The 23,028-nt window shown below is 43.4% G+C and overlaps 1 protein-coding gene across 2 annotated transcripts in view; it reads left to right on the top strand.

Moving 5' to 3' along the window:
- Positions 1–10,610: 10,610 nt before the first annotated feature.
- Positions 10,611–23,028, top strand: part of LOC137334666 (interleukin-1 receptor-associated kinase 4-like) — a 31,177-nt gene continuing 18,759 nt past the window's right edge. The window contains exons 1-4 of one of the 2 annotated variants that reach the window (XM_067999511.1): positions 10,680–10,695; positions 11,712–11,842; positions 17,718–17,923; positions 19,179–19,324. In XM_067999511.1, the coding sequence (XP_067855612.1) occupies positions 17,763–17,923; positions 19,179–19,324 (307 nt within the window). In that variant the 5' untranslated portion in view covers positions 10,680–10,695; positions 11,712–11,842; positions 17,718–17,762. Of the gene's footprint in view, positions 10,696–11,711; positions 11,843–17,717; positions 17,924–19,178; positions 19,325–23,028 lie in introns of both variants that reach the window. The other variant, XM_067999512.1, reaches the window with a different exon arrangement.

Genomic DNA, 23,028 nt, shown 5'->3' with positions numbered 1-23,028 from the left:
AGCAGTACCATTATTATTGCACTGACAGATTCACTTTTAATTTTTATATTATATTTATATATATATACTTTTAAGTAGCCCTTATGCTATAAATTACCTCATCATGAGTATTCTAGCAGTCCTCTGCTAAACCCCTAGAACATGATTGCTTACATTGAAACACAATAGACAGGCAGGTATTTTCTGCAGATATACAGATTACACAAATGCAGAAGATAGTTATCAGATGTACAATAAATAAGAATCCATAATGAAAAATTGCATAACTGCAGAATCACAAAAGCTATGATTATCACTTACAATTTACAAAACTTCAGTTTTGTTTACTGAAAGGGTGTCTCCATGCAAATCATATTTGTAAATTATGAGATTGGCCACTTACTACAAAGCTTATATTTAATTCTTGCCTTATGTTGTGGGATCTAATATTGAAAGTAAAATATTCTTTATTGAGATAGCTGTTTGTACAGTTTGATAGTGTACCACCATGCTGAGCTGCATAGTGGTTGAATGTGAGTTTTTAACTCACCTACCCACTTGAGTTCACCATTACAGAGGTGATGAGTAAAGGTTGGGAGCTTCACAATAGTATAATTGGAGGGTGATTCACTTAAGCCCACTCTTCTATACTTTCTTGTGGACAGTTACAGAACTTCACTGAGAGAGGTCTGGAAGCAGGACATTTGCCTGTTCTCTGATCCACCAAATAGTGTATGGTACAGGGGGATATTATGTGGTATAGCTAAACTTCCAAAACCCTTTTATAAAATTCTGAGTGAAGGCTGCTACTTAAACTTAAAACAGAGGGAATTCAAGCTAAAATCTGGGATTAGATAGGAAATTGGACAAAGGATACAAAAGAGCAGGCACTTCTTAGGAGAGTGAAGGTATCATAGTAGGTACAGCACAGGAGGAGGCCATTTGGCCCATCATGCCTGTTCCAGCTCTGTGAAAGAGCTATCCAATTAGTCCCATTCCCCTGCTCTTTGCCCATTGTCTTGTAAATTTTTTCCCATCAAGTATTTATCCAATTCCCTTTTGAAAATTACTACTGAATCTGCTTCCACCACCCTTTCAGGCAGTGCGTTCCAGATCATTGCAACTCGCTGCATTAAAAAAAATGTTTCCTCATGTCGTCTCTAGCTCTTTTGCTGATCACCTTAAATCTGTGTCCTCTGGTTACTGACCCTTCTGCCACTGGAAACAGTTTCTCCTTATTTACTCTGTCAAAACATTCATTATTTTGAACACCTCTATTAAATCTCCTCTTAACCTTCTCTGTTCTAAGGAGAACAACCCGAGCTTTTCCAGTCTCCCCACATAACTGAAGTCCCTCATCCTTGACACCATTCTAATAAATCTCTTCTGCACCGTCTGTAAGGCCTTGACATCCTTCCTAAAGTGTGGTGCCCACAATACTCCAGCTGAGGCCTAACCAGTGTTTTATAAAGGTTCAGCATAACTTCCTTGCTTTTGTCTCTATGCCTCTATTAATAAAGCCCAGGATCACATATGCTTTTTTAACAGCCTTCTCAACTTGTCCTGCCACCTTCAAAGATTTGTGGATGTGCACCCCCAGGTCTTCTCTGCGTTAAATTTAATCTGCCGTGTGTCTGGCCATTTCACAAGTCTGACTATGTCCTCCTGAAGTCTGATATTATCCTCCACATTGTTTACTACATTTCTGAGTTTCATGTCATCTGCAAACTTTGAAATTATACCCTCTATACATAAGTCCAAGTCGTTAATATATATCAAAAAGAGCAGTGGTCCTAATACTGATCCTTGGGGAACACCACTGTATACTTCTCTCCAGTCTGAAAAACAACCGTACTCTCTGCTTTCTGTCCCTTAGCCAATTTTGTATCCACGCTGCCACTGTCCCTTTAATCCCAAGGGCTTTAATTTTGCTAAATTAAAGTTGGGGGAAGTGCTGAATGTCCCAGGGATCATTGTTGAGAATGCTTTTATTTCTATAACATTAACCACTTAGGCTGCTTTTATATTGATGATCATTTAATTTGGATTCCAAAAGGTACAGTTTCTTGTGTTTGCATACCTAAATCTGGAGTCCTTACTCCAGAGGCAGAATTGTAGACCCAGATTTTTGTGGGTCTATGACCTGCAGCCAGAATGAGGAACCAGATTTAATAGTGGAAATGTAGGGTGCAAGCACATGGATATCATTTTACCAGAATCCAAACAAAGTAAGTACCACTGTAACAGTAGCTTTTGATTCAAAAATTCAGTGCAAATTGGTCAAATCACAGACAATGGCAATTTGGAAAATGGGGACAATTGAAACTGAGAAGACAGCCACAGACCTACAAGAGTCAGTGATAAAGAATCATCAATTTAAAATTATTACTAAGATAGGATGTTTAAGATTTGAAACAGAAGATGATACATGGCCATAGGAAGAGAAGGGAGCAGTGGGATTAATTTTGGACTGCTTTAACAAAAAGCCTGCACAAACATGATGGGATGATATATCTTTTTTCTGTACATCTACTGTTGTAAAATATGCAGTGGATTTCCAGGTAGGATTGTTTAGGCAACTTTTATGTGCAGAAACACATCAGCATGTTTAAGAGTTTCCAAACCAAGCTACTGAGAAATCCACATAGGCAGAGTTTCAGTTTGCTATGTTCAGAGTGTATACCATCTGTATGAAGCTAAGTTCAGAAAGCTAAGATACAGATTGACAGAGTCAAGGCTTAGGGAACCCCAGTGTACATATGGGTACTGCTGCAGTTCAATCAGATAAAACCGTACAGCCTAGCAGCACAGCGTGCCGGTAAGCTTCCTAGCCAGGTTGGACCTACATGTTAGGGCACTGGCACGCAGGGTAATCGAGAGCCAAATGGGAAGAATTCCAAACCCCAGTGACAGGTCTATCTTTCCAGGTTCCATTAATGAGCTAGGGTGGCTGGTTAATCATCAACAGTCCCTTGGAGATCTGCAAACCTGCTTGGTTCAGGTATTAGGTTACTAGGTCTGTCTTGGATGTTTGACCTAGAGCTGAATTTCCATTGCCAAGTATGTAATTTAGAAGTCATCTTAAACCCAAACAGACCCAATTTACCTTCCCTCCAAGAGGGGTTGTCATTAGTTGGTCATTAAACAACTGAAGCATAGACAACAGGTACTAGGAACTCCTCACATGTAGCATAGTCAACAGTTCAACTTAACCATAAAATGTGACTGCATTGTCACCATTCTCCTGACCACAACATAGACATGCCCTATCAAACAATGATTCCAATGGTTGGAGGTGCAGAGCATCAGCAGTATATTTTTGCCTCTCTGCAACAAAATCATGGGAGACACCAAACCCTGGATAAATGAGTGCATGTCCTCACATCCAGCCTCCAAATAACATCTTCCAGCAGCTGTTATTGCAAGCCTAAATTTCCTCATCAACTATATAATGAACAACTGCCTTAAGCATGGTGGAAGAACCAACGCAGGGCAGCTTGCAACGTGTCAGCCATTTTGGTGTTCTTGATATCCACATCCAATATCAAGTAACAAGCTTACTCATCACTATTTTCTTAATCTAGGTCCTTATGTGAGAGGCTTTCAGTGTTAGCCAGTGTATGTCAGAGTGCTCTAGTCTTGCAACCATATCCCCTTTTTCTTTCAAATCCACCTTCCAGTTTGGTCCGGGATCTCACGCGTAAGCTAGAGGAAGCCCTTCCATTGCATGCCAAAAAGGTTTGAACCATTAAGAAGAAATTTTATGGACACATGCTTTGTGCCACACAAACTTAACCTACATTAGGATTGTCATTGAAGAAAGAAAAAACAAAATGCCATTCACTATTTCTCAGCTTGTTTCCAAACAACTGCAACCAGGCTGAAGTTGGAATCCACGTGGATCCCCAGGTACAGATAATAGTATGAATCAACAATTGGAGCAGATGTTCTTTGTATCCTCCAATTAATACCTTTGAGATTCCCAATTGAGCCATGCAAAGCCATAATACCTCACTTGGGGGCACCCATCACCTTATTCCACTGGATAGCCCTTTGTTCAAGATGGTGAATAGAGCACAATGGAGTCTTCCAATGACACAATATCATCTGCAAAAGGAGTACTACAATTCTTTCAGAAATGTCTGGATCAGGCACTCTGAGGCTGTGCTTTGTGTTATGATTCAATATATAATTGATGAAGACAGACAACTTTGCTTCACTTCTCTTTCAAGGGTAGGCTTCGTGAATCTGTCACCTATTCTTACATGATTCTTGGAGTTAAAGTACAATGCAATATTTGGCCATCTGTTCCCATAACATTCAGCCTCTTCACGGGGGCTGCATGAGGCACTAAGTCAGAAGCATTACAAAAATCAATAAAAGCAATGTAAGGGAGGGTTCCCCTAATTCTTTAAGACACTCTACGACCTTGTATAAAGCTGCAACCTGCCCATTCCTAACAAGAGTGAAATCCAACCTGTTCCTTTTCGATTTCTCTGCTACTTCAAATGTAAATGATATTTGCTGATTCATACTGTCTTCCACAAGACCATCTTTGAACATTCATGCAAGAATTTTTAGTGAAGCATTGCTACTTTCAAAGCACAGATTTTGTATAATAATTAAATATTTAAATATTTTCAGATTAATTTGCAATATTTCAATTGACACAATTGCTTGCAAATTTCATTTTAAGATTATATATTGGTATCATGGACCTAAATTTTAACACGAAGCCAGGAAGAAGGCAGGGCAGGGTGGGGGGGGGGGGGGTGTTTCTTACTAGAAACCCAGAAGTATGGGTTTCCCGGATATCCTTACGATTTTGACATAAGGATGTCTTTTTTTTTGTCTGTTTCCCGCCCCACAGGAGAAGAGGCAGGAAGCAGATGCAAGAAGGTAATTTTTAGATGGGGTGGGTGGGGGGGGAGGGGTTCGGTCATGGGGGGGTCAGGGTTCGGCGTCATCGGGGGGGTTGGGAATCATAGGGGGTCCGGAGCCATCGGGGGTCGGGAGTCATTCCGGGGGCGGAGATCGTGGGAGGGGTTGGGGGGTCATGGGGGGGGTTGGAGATTGTGGGGGTGGGTCAGAGATCGTGGCGGGGGGCGGAGATCATGGGGGGGTAGGGGTCGCTGCAAGTTAGCTTGTATGGCCGGGGGGAAGCGCTTCTGCTCCTCCGGGCCCACAAGCAGTGTGATAAAGGCACTTACCTGCTGTTTCAGGCCTTCTCGTCTCCTCTCATGTGGCATGAAGCAGAAGGTGCAGGAATCCCGGCCCCCAGGGGTTAAAAATAAAAAAGCTATAAAAATGGAGGCCCGCAGCCTCCTTGAAAGCTTTCAGTGACCGACCTACCTCCTGGGAGCGGGTTGGTCGCCTGCCCCTCGTCTTGCCTCCATTAAAACCGGAAGTGGGTGGGTTGGAGGCGGGTTTTAGATTTTTAAAATTTTTACCTTCCCACCCGCCCCTAATCCACCCGTTCTTCCGGGTTAAAACTTAGGCCCCGGTATCAGTAAATATTATTGTTTAATTTGTTCATGTATAAATTAAGTGCATGACTGAATAAAGTGAATTTTTTATAGAAATAAACTGTTGCAACATTGCATTCTTTCTACCATAGGAAATTGTTATTAATACCATTTGAACATATAGTTCTGATGAAGATGAAAGGAGAAATGCATCATCCCAATTTACAGAAACTGTAAACTGTACAAGACCGAATAAATTATTTGGTATACCAATAAAAATTACAAAATGCTGGCATGATGCAAATATAAATTATGTCTCTATCCAGGGATTTACTTTAGAATGGTTGAAATTCCAGTTTTTCATTTGGAAACAAACAAAAATAAATTACAATGGTGTGTAACTTTTCAGATATCATCTGCAGAATGCAGTTATCCTTTTACTCTTTTCACAAGATGTTAAAAATTCATATCAGGGAATGTCAGTACCCTTTTTCAATATAGTAAAATCCACTAACATAAATATGAAACATGCAAAATCTGTATTTGTGCACATTTTAAAGCTCCCAGTTTCCTGTCTCACTGATCCGAGTCTGAAACAATGCAACACAATTGATGAGCTGCTGCCCTCTAGTGATAAATGAGCAGTTAAATTCACATGGTTGTAGTGCAGCTCCTGGTTACTTTCTGCAATGTTCGAATTACAGGTGGACTGACAGAAATTCAGATTTCATTTATGACTTTGTAGATCCCAGTTTGAAGACCACTGACATATACCTCTAGAATTCCTAGATGACCAGCTAAGGTGAGGGTGTCAACGTCAGCTTCCTGCCAAAGATGCCCTAGACCCAGGATATGAATTTACAATGTGAACATACGATCATATGAATTCAGAGCAGGAGTAGGCCATTCGGCCCCTCGAGCCTGCTCTGCCATTTGATAAGATCATGGCTGATCTGATTGTGACCTCAACCCTACTTTCCCGTCTACCTACTATAACCTTTGACTCCCTTGTTAATCAGGAATCTATCTAACTCAGCCTTAAAAATATTCAATGGACCTGTTGCCAGCGTTCTCTGGGGAAGGGATTTCCACAGACTCACAACCCTCTGAGAGAAAAAATTTCTCCTCATCTCCCTCTTAAATGGGAGACCCCTTATTTTTAAACTGTGTCCCCTAGTTCTAGTCTCTCCCACAAGGGGAAACATCCTCTCAGCACCTACCCCTTCAAGTCCCCTCAGGATCTTATATGTTTCAATAAGATCACCTCTCATTCTTCTAAACTCCAATGTGTACAGGCCCAACTTGTCCAACCTTTCCTCATAAGATAACCCCTTCATCCCAGGAATCAGTCGAGTGAACCTTATCTGAACCACCTCTAAAGCAATTATGTCCTTTCTTAAATAAGGAGACCAAAACTGCACACAGTATTCAAGATGTGGTCACACCAATGTCCTGTACAACTATAGCAAAACATCTCTACTTTTATATTCCATTCCCCTTGCAATAAATGACAACATTCCATTTGCCTTCCTAATCACTTGCTGTACCTGCATACTAACTTTTTGTGATTCATGTACTAGGACACCCAGATCCCTCTGTATCTCAGAGTTCTGGACTCTCTCTTCATTTAAATAACATACTGCTTTTCTATTCCTCTTGCCAAAGTGGACAAGTTCACATTTTCCCACATTACACTCCATCTGCCAAATTTTTGCCCACTCACTTAACCTATCTATATCTCTTTGCAGACTCCTTATGACCTCTTCACAATTTACTTTCCTTCCTACCTTTGTGTCATCAGCAAATTTAGCAACCAAACATTCAGTCCCTTCATCTAAGTCATTGATATAGATTGTAAATAGTTGAGGCCCCAGCACTGATCCCTGTGGCACTCCACTTGTTTCATCTTGCCAACCTGAAAATGACCCATTTATGCCTACTCTCTGTTTCCTGTTAGCTAACCAATCCTTTATCCATGCTAATATGTTATCCCTTACACCATGAGCTCTTATTTTGTGTAGTAGCCTTTGATGTGGCACCTTGTCAAATGCTTTCTGGAAATCCAAGTACATCACATCCACAGGATCCCTTTTATCCACTTTGCTTGTTACTTCCTCAAAGAATATAAATTAGTCAAACACCATTTCTCTTTCACAAAGCCATGTTGACTCTGCTGATTGCATTGAGATTTTCTAAGTGCCCTGGTATAACCTCCTTAATAATAGCTTCTAGCATTTTCCCTTTGACATATGTTAAGCTAACTGGCCTGTAGTTTCCTGCTTTCTGTCTCCCTGTTTTCTTGAATAGAGGAGTAACATTCGCTTTTTTCCAATCTGATGGGACCCTTCCAGAATCTAGGGAATTTTGGAAAATTAATACCAATGCAGCTCCTATCTCTGCAGCCACTTCTTTTAAGACCCTGGGATGAAGTCCGTCAGGACCTGGGGACTTGTCAGCTTTTAGTTCTAATCATTTTTTCAGAACCCTTTCCCTGGTGATTGTAAATGTTTTAAGTTCCTCCCTCCCTTTCACCTCTTGATTCACAAAGTACTGGCTGAGTAATCTTGGGCAACTCCGAAGGTGGGAATAAGTAAAACAAAATGAAAATGTCAGCGCTGTTAGTAACTCATCTGACACGGTCATTATTATCGTCCTCATTAAATATTGGGACATTCTCTGCAAAGCATAATAAGTTATATTATGTCATAATAAGTTGTGACTGTAGTTGAAAATTACAAAAAATTATATATTTTTTTAAAGAAACAGAATCCTTTTTAAAATCGAATTTCAGTTAATCATAACATGGTCATTGCTTTGTCTTTACTTATCAAAGCTGGTTAAGCACTGGCACATCTACCCAAAGGGTCTAAACGTATGCATGTACTATCATACACTGCCACCACCACCACCACCCCCCCCCCACACCCCGCCCCAGAGGTTACATATGGGAAATATTTATTCTAAATACAAATACAAATACATCACAGGTTAAATTTTAACATTATTTTGGAATCTGGAAAAGTACAAAATCTTAAAAAGTAAACAATACCTAACTTGTGTAAATACCAATTAATAAATTATAGACTATAGTAAACAATCAGAATTTAAGACTGCAGTTATTGGTCTGTGATGGATAGCGTGAAGTGTGCAGTGACTTGAATTATACTGTTGATAGTATCTTGCTGTGTATCATGCTAAGGTCAGAGAGCAAGGGTGTCTGTGTATTCATGCACCGCTCCACGTGCAACTCATTTTTTTATATGCTAGGAAAGCACAGGCAGGAGCAGATTAAAAAATACATTTATAAAATTCGCAAGAAGTCTAATGAAGTTTCAGATCACCTGGAGTTCTACTGCACTTGTTACAAAGTCAAACTGTTATGTGAGGAGGGTTTGAGGAGGTTTGCATTCAATGCTGTAACATAACTACATCTTAACAGGACACATTTTTATTAATATCTTTGAAATAAACATGCTATGTGTAGTTATATATGAGCATTTATGGATGTTCCTTACTTCAGCAAATATCAATGTTTCATGTCAGTTTGAGTATGTAGTTTAGAGACATTTCCTTAACAATCAGTTCTGACAATTATCAATTAGGCAACCAGTTCAATCCAGGCTATTCTAATCATGTCTCTGAAAATGGAGTTTGTAAGCAGATGCTGAAATTCAAAATGCTACTTGTTTTAAATCTTAATAAAATTATTTATTTTTTATTCAACCTTTAATTACAAAAATTCCTAAAAAATTCATTGGGTAATTTTCCAATTTCACAATGTCAAAATCACATATCATAATTCCAAACTCCCTATGATTAATTGAGTGGGAAACAAGTTCTCAAAAAGGGTCCTGTGCTGAAGAAAGTCAGGTTAAAAGCCACAGGAGGACAATCAATATAGCAGATCTCCTGTAGAATTGCTAATGGTAATCTGGGTTTATATAAAGAAATTTTTCCTAAGAACTTTCCTAGTGACAATATTGACTGATGATCTCTCAAGAGTACACAGCCACAAGATTCAATGTTTATTAGCAATTGGCCTCTTCTACCATTAACAGACTGCTATTTATGCTTCTCCACATCTAGGGATGCCAACTCTAGATGGCCATATTCAAGGTTTCATCACATGGCCTCCCGCCTCCAACTGCTCCGCTCCCACACGCCCTCCATTGGTCACCCAACACACCAGCATTATAAAATAATGGAATCTTACAACACTTAAGGAGGCCAAATGTTCTCCAAATATAAAGGATTAACTATTCATGCGTATATATATATATTGAAATGAAAGTTCTTTATTTCATATTTCAAATAAATGTAAAACATCCATATATACTCTGCTGCCCATATCCTAACGTGTGCAAGTCCTGTTCACCCATCACTCGTCTGTTCGCTGACCTACATTGGCGTCCAATCCACCAACTCAATTTTAAAATTCTCATCCTTGTGTTCAAATCATTTCATAGCCTCACCCCTCCTTATCTCTGTAAACTCCTCCAGCTCTACAACCCTCCAAGAACTGTGTTCCTCCAATTCTGCCTCTTGAGCACCCCCCATTTCCTTCACCCCATCATTGACAGTCGTGCCTTCAGCCGTCTAGGGCCTAAGCTCTGAAATTCCCTCCCTAAATCTCTCTCTCCTTTAAGGCGCTCCTTAAAACCAAGCTTTTGCTCAACAGCCCTAATCATCTCCTTCTTTGGCTCAGTGCCAATTTTAGTCTCATTACGCTCGTGAAGCACCTTGAGACGTTTTACTACGTTACAAGCACTATATAAATTCTGTTGTATATATGTCAAGATATGTCACTGGTGTGAAATGCATTTTAGGTGGATAGGGTTGTCAGCACTTCGGGATTATCCTCCAGTCTCCAGGAATTAAAGATTAACTTGCTGGACATTACTGCGAGCAACCTGGAGGAAAAAAAATCTTATGGGGCATTAAAAAAATCGAAGATGGAAAAAATTGGCTGTACCACCTACAGTCAAGAATTATGTAATGAGGTAATAAAGAGTCCATTCGCTTTCCAATTGGCAGGGGGTAGCAGTATTCTGGCTGTTCTGAATTTTAAAAATGCAGCATTTTGAAAATCAATTAATAGCTTAAAAAATAGAGCGAAGGAGGGGGGAAACACTTCCTTTCTTCTACATACAGCATCCTGTCTGGGAGGGGAGAACCGCGGCGGAAATGAAACGGGTGCGGTGAGCGTGAGTGACGCAAACTTACGCTCCGGCTGGAATGGGGGAGAGAGTAGGTGAGTGACGGGCGCGGGGTTACCAAAGTAACCGGAGGGGGTGACCATAGTAACCAGGAGGGGGTTACCAAAGTAATCGGGAGGGGGTGACCATAGTAACCAGGAGGGGGTTACCAAAGTAATCGGGAGGGGGTGACCATAGTAACCAGGAGGGGTAAAGACGGTCGGTCGGGACTGAAGCTGACCCGCTGTTGGAGCCGTTTGAAGTCGGGCTGCGACGTTGTGGTAAATCCCCGCTGCAGTGAGCGGCCTGGCTGCTCGGTTCGCCCGCGCTTGTGCTAATTTACCACAACGATCACGGTTGATGTTGATGCTTTCGGACGGTTTCCGGTATAGTCGGGGTTCGCTCGCGCCCCTGTATTCAGCTGAAGGGCCATCGCTGCCTCAGATCTTCCCCTGAAAGAGGAAGTAACCGAGGATCAATATCGGGGAAATAAATGACACCAGAGCTGGGATCAAGGGAGATTGTGCTGCAGATCAAACTCCATTTGAACAGATGGCTGTCCTTCAGCTCAGGCTACGTACAGGAGCAATTTTAATCTCAAATTTCAGGATGTGGTTCACAGAGTACTCTATAAGTGCGACGCATTATTTCGCAATCTTAACTGAAGCTAGCAGATCCCCAGAGGCAATAAAGCAAAATACTGCAGATGCTGGAAATCTGGAACAAAAATAGAAAAGGCTAGAAACACAAAGATCAGTCAGCATCTATGGAAAGGTATTTTAACGTTTTGGGTCATTACTCTTCAGAACTGAAATGTATAAACAGGCAAACCCAGAGAGGAATCATGAATGGAATTGTGTAATAGATCATCTCAGTCAAATAATGGAAAAAAGAGTTAAGACATAAAAAGAAACAAAGGAAGAGTGTAAATAGCTAATGAAGTGGGAGGCCTGGGGAAGTGAAAGAAAATAAGACTGAAAACTTGGGATCACGTATGAAATGAAAACATGTCTGGAAATGAGAATATAGCTTATGAACTCTAGTGACAGGCACCATTTTTGTGTCTCTATAGGCACATAACACCTGGTTCCTGAGATTTAGGATGGGGTCAATGACCTGAAGAGTCAGTGGCCGGAATTCTTGCCCCACTGCAGTTTTGGAGGCAGAATGGGAACCTGGCATTTTTGGGGCCATGATTTATAGGTAAGGATTTAGATTTTGGAGACATTGAGTGAGTTCTGGGTCAAGCAGAGACTCTACAATCAGGACGGCATTCATCTGAACTGTACTGTCACCAATATGCTGGCAGAGAGGGTAAATAGAGCAGCTGGGTGGATTTAAACTAGTATGGCAGAGGTGAAGACTTTTAAAGATCAGGCAACAGACAGTATAGATTTGAACCTTATAGGGAGCATAGCGAAAAAAAGGGACATGATTAAACCTGTGGATAAGGTAAATGGGGAAGAAGTTAGTTGTCGGGATCTGTGACAGATCACCGAGTCAGAGTGAGGCTACAGCTGGTGAACTGCAGAGACAGATTAGAGTGGTATGTTTGATCATGAATACAGTTGTCATGTGGATTTTGATCTACTTGAAATTAATTGGGGAGGCCCATAGTGGGAGTGGGAGAAAAGAGATTTATTTCCTGAATATGGTCATGGACTCCTTTTTCACCCAGATTATTTTTTAAAAAGTTATTTCAAATGGTTAAGATGCATATAAGGAGGAAGTGAGTCTGGATTTGTTTTGTATAACAAACCAGAGACAATTGAACAAGGCAAGGTTAGGGAACATCTCAGAAATAATGACCATAACATAATTGAGTTTAGCAGCAGACTCACCATGCATATGCAGAGTAAAACAAACACTGTTAATTTTAGAAAAGAAGCCTTTGGGAGATTGAGAAAGTAGTTGATGAAGCTGGACTGGAATAGATTGTTGAAGGGACAACGCTCGGAGAAGTACCGTATACTTTTAAATGCACAATGCAGGAATTATAAAGTCAATGTATATCACTGAACAAGAAACAAGGGGGAACTTTAACTCTCCAGAATCGGCAGGAAAGGAGTGAGGGAGCAGTTAAAATGAGTGGCTCCATTTTCCACTCCGTTCCTGCCAATTCCTCATTTTAACGCCACTTGATTTGGCGTCGGATGAGGATCTTGCCGGATTCAGGCAGGACCCTCGTTAATAAATACAGATCGGGGTCTCATGACGTACATGGGACTCCAATGGTGTTTTAGCCCGTTCCTGAATGGTGTGCCCATCGCGGCCACCCAGCCAGAGCTACCAGACTAGCGAGGCCTCTAAGGAAAGTTTTTTTTAAAAAAATTCTCGCCTCTGAGTTAGAAATTTGTGGGTTCTAGTCCCACTTCAGTGACTTGAACACAAAATCTAGGCTGACACTCCAGTGTAGTGCTGAGGAGTGTTGCAGTATGGGAGGTGCCATTTTTCAGATGACATGTTAAACCAGGGCCCCATCTGCCCTCTCAGGTGGATGGAAAAGATCCCATGGCACTATTTTGGAGAAGAGCAGGGGCGTTTTCCACAGTGTCCTTGCCAATATTTATCCCTCAACCAACACCTAAAAACAGATTATTTGGTCATTTTCACATTGCTGTTTGTGGGAGCTTGCTGTGTGCAAATTGGCTGCTGCGTTTCCTACAATATAACAGTGACTACACTTCAAAAGTACTTCATTGGCTGTAAAGCGCTTTGGGATGTCCTGAGGTCGTGAAAGGTGCTCTATAATTGCAAGTCTTTCTTTCTAGTAATATAAAAACTACATTGAAACCTGTGCAAACGGACATCTGTAAAACATGGACACTCATTGATGGTCCCAAATAATTTACATTGTAAAATATACAAGCTGAAACAAGGGACATCCAGGTAAGTGCAAGGCGACAACGGGGAAAAAGACAGCTTTTGTGTACTGGAGATCTCTTTACCCAGCATCCATAGCGGCAGAGCAATTGCTCCATCTCGGGATAGAGCAGTTTCTCTGCCGCTATGGATGCTGGGTAAAGAACTCCCCATTCCACAAAAGCCGGGAATGGCACTGGGCAACATCAAGGCCTGGATTTTGACTTGGATATGTAAAGAGAGCTGGTGGGGGGGTGGAGTGTATGGGGGAGAGGATTTACGGATGGGAAACCCAGAAGTATGGGTTTGCCGGACGTCCTGCAGAATTTAACTAGGATTAAATTTATATTTTCTCAGCCGGTTTCCCACCCGACAGCCAGTCAGATTGACAGGCTGGCTGCCTGTCGGGCGGGAAAGCAGCTTGGGAGCGGATGCCAGATAAGTCTGATATCGCGAGGTGGGGGATTGGTCATTGGGGGATTGGTCGTCGGGGGAGGGGGTGGGGGTTGAGTCTAGACATCGGTGGGGGAGAGGGGGCGGACATCGGGAGGATGCCGTGGATCAATCAGGAGGGGGGTCTGATTCATGGGGTGGGGGGGGGGGGAGCCATGGTTAGATCAGGGGAGGGGTCAGACATCCAGGAGGGCAGTACATAGATCGGGGGGGGGGGGGGGGGGGGCGCAGAGACATCAGGATGATGTCTTGAAATCGCAGTGGGTGAGAGGGAGGTTTGAAACCCTGCAGGGGGGGCTGCCCTGAAATTGCAGGGAGGTGCCTGACATCACAGTGGGGGGGAGAGGGGGGCTGTAATCGCGGCCGGGGCAGGGTGGGGCCTGAAATCACGGTGGGCTCAAGTGTTGGGGAGAGGGAGACTGGGTAATGGAGGCTCGGGGAAAGAGATGGAGACGGGGGCTCGGGGGCAGAGATGGAGAGAATGGTTTCCCCTTTATCCCATCCTCGGTTTCCCCTTTTTGCCTGCTCATGGGTGGCCTCCTGGTTCTTGGAACTTCTCACACAACAGGGATTCCCAGGCACTCCGGCCTTATAGCAGCCACCTCACCTTGTGCAGGATGCCAACATAGCAGATCCCAATCCCAGGTCCAGGACATCCTCCCCCAATAGAAAAGGATTCAGGGATGGCAATGAACTGGGAAACCCAACGAACAGAAAATGAACTGAAATCACATCCTGCTGGCAGGGCTCTAGAATTAGATACGATCCCATGTGAGGGCGAAACAAAGAGCAAATGCTGCAGGAGATACAGCCAATCCCGGGATATTTGGTTCATCTGGTTTACCGTACATACAATGACCATTTTGAAAATAGGGACACCTGCAAATAAAGTACACCTGGTGCTAGTCCCTTCAGTGTCCCTAATTTATGGGTTTCACTATGTGTGCACAAACTTGTCAGACATTGTCTAATGCAAATTTCCGTATCCTACTTGAAATGAAAAAAAGTTGACAGGAATTGCAGAGATATATTTTTACTATAGATAATATAAAAAACAATTATGTTTACGATATCTTAGATACGGGGATGGTGCCGGAGGACTGGAGGATTGCAAATGTTACACCCCTGTTCAAAAAAGGGGAGAGGGATAAACCCGGCATTTACGGGCCAGTCAGCCTAACGTCAGTGGTGGGGAAAATTTAAGAAACAATAATCCGGGACAAAATTAATTGGCATATGGAAAAGTATGGGCTAATAAATGAAAGTCAGCACGGATTTTTTAAAGGAAAATCATGTTTGACTAACTTGCTTGAGTTCTTTGATGAAGTAACGGAAAGGGTTGACGAGGGTAGTGTGGTTGATGTGCATGTGGACTTTCAAAAGGCATTTGATAAAGTACCACATAATAGACTTGTTAGCAAAATTGAAGCCCATGGGATTAAAGGGACAGTGGCAGCGTGGATACAAAATTGGCTAAGGGACAAAAAGCAGAAAGTAGTGGTGAATGATTGTTTTTCAGACTGGAGGAAAGTATACAGTGGTCAGTATTAGGACCACTGCTCTTTTTGATATACATTAATGACCTGGACTTGGATATAGAGGGTATAATTTCAAAGTTTGCAAAGGTTCCGAAACTCGGAAATGTAGTAAACAATGTAGAAGATAGTAACAGACTTCAGGAGGACATAGACAGGCTGGTGAAATGGGCAGATACACGACAGATTAAATTTAACGCAGAGAAGTGTGAAGTGATGCATTTTGGTAGGAAGAATGAGGACAGGCAATATAAACTAAATGGTATAATTTAGTATGTACTATTTACTAACACATACACAAATCGTTGAAGGTGGCAGGACAAGTTGAAAAGGCTGTTTAAAAAAGCATATGGGACCCTGGACTTTATTAATAGAGGCATAGAGTATAAAAGCAAGGAAGTTATGCTAAACCTTTATAAAACAGTAGTTAGGCCTCAGCTGGAGTATTGTGTTCAATTCTGGGCACTACACTTTAGGAAGGACGTCAAGGCCTTCGAGAGGGTGCAGAACAGATTTACTAGAATGGTACCAGGGATGAGGGACTTCAGTTATGTGGAGAGATCGGAGAAGCTGGGGTTGTTCTCCTTAGAACAGAGAAGGTTAAGGAGAGTTTTGATGGAGGACGGTTTTGACAGAGTAAATAAGGAGAAACTGTTTCCAGTGGCAGAAGGATTGGTAACCACAGAACACAGATTTAAGGTGATCGGCAAAAGAGCCAGAGGCGACATGAGGAAACATTTTTTTACACAGCAAGTTGTAACGATCTGGAATGCACTGCCTGAAAGGGTGGTGGAAGCAGATTCAATAGTAACTTTCAAAAGGAAATTGGATAAATACTTGAAGGGAAAACATTTACAGGGCTATGGGGAAAGAGGAGGGCAACAGGACTAATTGGATAGCTCTTTCAGAGAGCCAGCACATGAACAATGGGCTGAATGGCCTCCTTCTATCTGTACCTACTATGACATGACACTATGTTTTCCCTACAAAAAGTCATATCTTATTAAATCATATCAAACAAAACTAAATGTTATAATTGACAGTTTAACCCTGTGGGATACTGCAGTATTCTTATGGTCTCTCTTGTTTATTTTATGATGCTATGGATTATTGTATATTTTTTCAATCTGATACAAAACATGTATATGTTTATGTGCAGGGTGCTTGCAGTGTTAACTCCATCCCAAGCAGTCGTGGTGGCAGCCAGAAATGGGAGGGAGAAAGGGAATAATCCAACACTTGCGCATTGATTTTAACTCCCCATGCCTGGCAGAAACCAGGTTGGTAGGGCCGTTAAAATGGAGGAAGAGACTTACTCCCTCATTTCAAGTAAAGGGAATTAGGGGTTACGGGGAGCGGGCAGGAAATTGGACATGAATTTAGATTTGAGGTTAGGATCAGATCAACCATGATCTTATTGAATGGCGGAGCAGGTTCGAGGGGCCGATTGGCCTACTCCTGCTCCTATTTCTTATGTTCTTATGTTCCTGCCTGATCCGTCCGACTGCAATATTAAATTGCAGATAGTCTCTTTAAATAAGCAGGTCATGCTCCGATTATGTAACCGGGGCTCGATCTGCTATTTTAACTAGAGGCCTGATTGGGGGAGCAGTGATCCCTTCCTTGACAGGCCAAACCTGCTGGAAACAGGACCTAGGGCTAGAAGAGGCCCAGCAAGGTAAGTTTTTAAATTTTCTTTTGTTTCCTTGAGGGCAAGGAGGAGCAGGAGTGCTTCTCCAGGCCCCACAAGAAAACCATGGGCCTCCTGTGGGCTTTCCCCCTTCCCCTCACCTTCCCCCCCACCTTCCCCCCCCCCCCCAATCCCTCCTTCCCTCCGATCCCCTTTCTCCCTCCACCTTCCCCGACTGGGATTCCCTTCCTGCAACAGTTATCTTGTATCAAGGACCGTTCCCGTGGGTCCATGGCGGTGGCCTCCTGTCGTTTGATTTTAACAAATGGGCAGGTGCTTCTCACCAACTTCTTGGTGGCCGTTTTGGTCAGGTAGCTAGCAAGCAGCATGTTAATGAGGGTGCCCGTTAAAATCGGCTGAGCCTGCCTGCTGCTGCTGTCAGACAGGCATGCGGCAAACGTTGCCATCCTCCCGCCCTAGTGTTCAAATTGAGCTTTTAGTTTTCTTCACAAGCATTTGATCTTACTCTCAAAATTAGTCCCATTTGCTCGTGACCCTAATCCTGGTACTATTTGAATGTTTCTGTTTTTTTTTCCAGTGAAATTAAATCATACTATATTTATTTTCTAATAACTGAAGAAAGATGAGTAAATCATTAACACCAAAATCCTACATCCGCTGCTTGAACCATGGGCTCATCAGAGAACTGTCAGACATGCTGGATCCACAAGACGGGTGGAAGAAACTAGCAGTAAATATAAAAAAACCTATGGGACAACCAAGATACAGCCAGTTACATATAAGGTAGGCAAAATTGTTCAAGGGACACAATTATTTGAATGCTCAAAACCTAGTAATTTGCACCAGTGAAAAATTGGAGTAAGAATCTAGCTCTGAAAATTAGCATTTAATTGTTAACACACAATGTCAGGTGAGGAACCTTCCTCTTGAGGAAGGGAATAAAATCTTCTTTTCCCTTAGCACCCCTTTCCCATCAATAATAGCAGACAGAATATCTCAGTATTCACAACAAATCTCAGCTGTTCTCTTACTCATATTAGAGATTGCCATAACTAAGCACACCAGTTATAGCTCTTACAGTATGTAAATACATTATACTCTTAAACACCAATGAAAAACTCAGTGTTATTGGAAATTTCTCTTCTTACATAATGACATTTAACTTAATTGAATATTATATTCAAACCGTCAAATTATATTGGTTCAGTTTAAATTCAGTAGCAGCTTTCAAGCTATTTAAATGGATGTTTTACAGTGCCAACTGAAAGTTATTTTGTGATACTCAAACTGGGGTTTCAATTGTGTTATTCACTGTACAGTCTACTTTTAATTCAAAGTTCAATTTTTTAGTACTAAGTTCCCACTTTGCTGTGTTATCTACATTGATTAATTCAAATTATTGGACAAAAAATAACTTTGAATTATCACAGTATTTTGTTTGCCACGTAGATTACTAACTAAACATTATTGGAGCATATAATTTTTTGTTTAAGTAATCATTTTATTTTTTAAAAATCACAGCAAGCCAGTTATTGATTTAGCTGCTGCTGAGGAAGAATTATGCAAATTGTCTATTTTTTTTATATTCGTTCACGGGATGTGGGCGTCGCTGGCAAGGCCGGCATTTATTGCCCATCCCTAGCGAGATTTTTACAACTGAGTGGCTTGCTCTGCCATTTCAGAGGGCAATTAAGAATCAACCACATTGCTGTGGGTCTGGAGTCACATATAGGCCAGACCGGGTAAGGACAGCAGGTTTCCTTCCCTAAAGGACATTAGTGAACCAGATGGGTTTTTACGACAATCCGGTAGTTTCATGGCTATCATTACTGATACTAGTATTTTAATTCCAGATTTTTATTTAATTAATTGAATTTAAATTCACCAGCCACCGTGGCGGGATTTGAACTCGTGACTCTGGATTTTAGTCCAGGCCTCTGGATTACTAGCCCAGTAACATAACCACTACGCTACCGTACCCTTATCAAAGTAGTGAATCTTATATTGAACTGATTCATTTCATGTAACTTATCTTAAGGAGAATTGAAGGAGTGATTCGTATGGGAAAGAGCCCTACTGCAGAACTCCTGTTTGACTGGGGAACAACCAATACCACAGTCCGTGAGCTTGTGGAAATCCTGATTCAAAATCATCTTCTAGCTGCAGCTAGTTTGTTGCTTCCAGGTAAGGAAATCTGTTTGTTAGTTTACTGTATACTGGTGGAGTCAAAATTGTAGGGTAAATGTATTAATGCTAAATGTTTTTGTCTATCACTGCTTTGGAACATTCACATGTCCTTGTGGAGCATAAATCCCGGCATAGACCAGTTGGGCTGAATGGCCTGTTTCTGTGATGTGGACTCCATGGGCTCAAATATGAAATGGTGGCGGGATTGGGGGGGTGGGGCGCAAGGTGCGCGCTGCAAACTCGAATAAAAAAAACCTATCTTTCCCCACGCAATCGCGACTTAATTGACGCTCATTGATCTTGGTTCTGGTTTTCGAGCCCTGCAGCCAGCCTGATTGACAGACTGGCTACTGACAGGAGCTGCAACGCCGAGGGGGTTGAGGGGGGAGAGAGAGACGTCATCCGGCGCTGGAACAGAGAGTGGGGGGGGGGGACATCAGACAGGGCGGGGGAGGAGACATCGGGGGGGGGGGTGGTGAGAGATCGGAGAAAAGACATCGGGGGGGTGAGAGATCGAAAAAGAGACATCGGGGGGTGAGAGATCGGAGAAGATACATCGGAGCAGGGGGGGTGCAGGCGTGAATCGGAAGCCATGGGAAAGCTGCCCAGGTAAGTTTAAAATCATTTTAACTACCTAATATGTCAGAAATAAAGTATCTTAAGTACCTCAATGAGGTACATTTGCTTCTTTAAATATCGTCCCGCCGGCTTTAATTGTCAGCGGGACTTCCAGATTTGGGAACGCCGCACGCACCCAGATGACTCTGGGTCGTGCTCGTTCCTCAGCGGGTTGGAGCCGGGAATCCTGCTCACTCCAGAAAATCCTGATTTTTGCTGCCATCCCCAACGCACCCACACTTCCATTTGAAAATCGAGCCCTATGTAATTGTGTGCAGCAATCAGATCCTCAGTAGTTTTCTGAGTAATAAGGCATGAAGATAAGAAATCAAGCGCGTGCCTCTCTGTCTTTGATTCTTCTTCTATTTATAATTATCACAATTATATTTTTAAGCACTTGTAAAAATCAAATCATTACAAAGAATTATAATTAGCAATTTTTTGTTTGATCCTTTTTGTTTAAACTAGTGAATCTCCAGTGGCATTATTCATGAGAGTTAGACGATACTTTGTTTTATGCTATGCAAAGTGCAACATATTATCAAAGCCACTAATTTAAGGTGATTAAATAAGTTATATTGCATTTAGTTTAAGAAGGTTAGTGATACTTCTGGGCTCAAATTCTATGATTCTGTGGATATTTGCATGGAATCTGTATAAATCGGTGATCTTGATTACTATTAAAAGTTTAACTATTTTTACCCCTTACCTTTTTTAAAGCACAGGATGCAGAGAAAGGTGTTGGAGATGTTTCGGCTTTCAGATGGGGCAGGGCATAAGGGGCTCGATTTTCGCACTCGCAATCGGGTGTGTTCGTGGCGGGGGGGGGGTGGCGAAAATCGGTGATTCCCGGGGCGGTTTGGGAGCCCGGCTCCAACCCGCCCCATTTCTGGGTTCCCCACTGACGCGCTCACATGCGCGCGCAGCCCCCGCATGTGGGACTCCCGCCGACAATTAAAGCCGGCGGGGTGCCACTTAAAGTACTCGAACAGGTACTTCAGGTTGTTTACAGACCTGATTGACCTGTTATTTTAGCAGGGATGGGATTTTGCAACTGACTGAGACTGTTACCCGTACTGGGGGAAACACTCCCAGTTCAAATGGACGTGTTGCAGCCATCAGCCTGTGGCACCTGCAAAGGTCCATCTGACAGGTGGGGGGGGGCGGGTGGGGAGACCCTCACTCATTGCAGGAGGCCACTCTGTCACTTTGGACAAAGTTTGGCCTCCACCACCCTCCTCCTAACAACAAAATTCACCAACTTGCACACTTACCCCGGTGTCCAGACACATTTACCTATCTTGCGGACCCCCTCAGATGTACATCTTCCGGATGGGGGCCGCCGTAGCTGCAGTCATGACCTCCTCGGAGGGCGAACAGCATCACCAGCCTCGCCGTCTACCTCTGACACGTGGAGCGGCACAACACAGTGCTGTGACACAGTCACCTGCAAAGCAGGAGGGAGGGCAACCGCAGAGAGAGATACGTAGCAGAGGGCACTACCCTCGCCACAGGGTCCACAGACCAAGGCTCAGCTTCCTGGACCTCTCTGAGCAGCAGTGCACACGGAAGCTCAGAGTCACTCGACATGTAGTCGTGGACATCTGCAGCCTCCTTCATGCCGAGCTGCTCCCGGCTGGCCCGAGCACCATCTTCTTACCTGTCGCTGTCAAAGTCACCACTGCCCTCAACAACTTCTCCTCCGCATCCTTCCAGGGTGCCACCGGGGACATCGCCGACGTTTCTCAGTCGTCTGCACAAAAGAGCCCTGCAATTACACCTACACCCACTCTGCAGTGACACAATGGTTGGCATCAGTTGTGGGTCTTCATTGTAATCCTCAGGAAAGGGCATTAGTGCACAAACCGACAAGATTCGCACAGACGTGGCAGTAGTGGTGCCAATATAATATGTAATGTGAGTTGATCAGCAATTAAATATAAGTAAAAACCATGACAAACCCTCAAACACCCTTGTGCACCCCCTTCATGCTCACGACACGTTTGCCTTACGCTTCCTACTGCACATATGTGATGCATGCTCTGTGGCTGCAGCACAAGTAGTGGCAAGTTGAGTGAGGCTGACTGAAAGAGATGCATGAGAGGGTGAGTATGAGATAGAGCCATGAGATTGTATGAGGATTGGGTTGAGTGGTAGTGGCGGGATGAGTACTGGCGAGGTGATTATGTGCAGGTAAGATGAGGATGAGGTTTGAGTGGGTGTGAGGGGTGATGTGACAGAGTAATGTTGGCAGTGCAAAAGGAGATGTGGGGTGGTGGCGGTGATGTGGCAGACGGAGTGTAGGGGAATGAGTAAGTGTACTCACTTTGGCTGACCTACTTAGGTCATTGAAGCGCCTCCTGTACTGTATGCAGGTGGGCGATATGTTGGTGGTGCAGGTGACCTCCTCTGCCACCTCGAGCCAGGCCTTCTTGGTGGCAGAGGCAGGCCGCTTCCTCCCGCCCGCTGGGGGGAAGATCTCTGTCCTCCCCCTCCTCCTCACCCCATCCAATAAGAGCTGGAGTGAGGCATCATTAACCTGGGAGCAGCCTTCCCCCTGGGCTGCTCCATGCTGTAAATTTTCCTAGTTCTTGCAGCATCAGTCAGTGGAGGACTGCTCCTTTAAATAGGGCTCCTCCAGCTGACAGACCTTACTGCGCATGCGCAGTCCGCCCACCGCGCAGCTTAGCAGCGGGGAACCCGGAAGAACAGGTAAGTGGATCCAATCAGCCTGCGATTGCGCGCGGAGCAGACTGATTTCACCGGGCGCGTTACCCACGCGCCCAATCTACTCCCCGCCGCCATGGTAATATCGGGCCCAAGGTGTAGGAAATGCGTGCAGCAGCACTGGGAAGTTGAGGAGGCCTTGTGGGTTGGTAGTGTTCGAAGGATGGTCCAGGGGTTTGCGAGCTGGGGTCATGGGGTCTAAAGGAACTGGGAGGAGGTTGCAGAATGAGGCAATAGCGGAAGGGGTGGCATGGTGATTGAGATCACTGGGAACGGTGGGGCGGGGGGTACCAGGGTTTGATAGGAGTGGGGGAGGGGTGACCAGATATTGGCAGTCCTAGATTGTGAGAGGAGTT

Source organism: Heptranchias perlo, chromosome 18 (genome assembly GCF_035084215.1).
Source record: "Heptranchias perlo isolate sHepPer1 chromosome 18, sHepPer1.hap1, whole genome shotgun sequence".
Classification (NCBI taxonomy): Eukaryota; Metazoa; Chordata; class Chondrichthyes; order Hexanchiformes; family Hexanchidae; genus Heptranchias; species Heptranchias perlo.
This window is presented reverse-complemented; position numbering and strand designations above follow the sequence as displayed.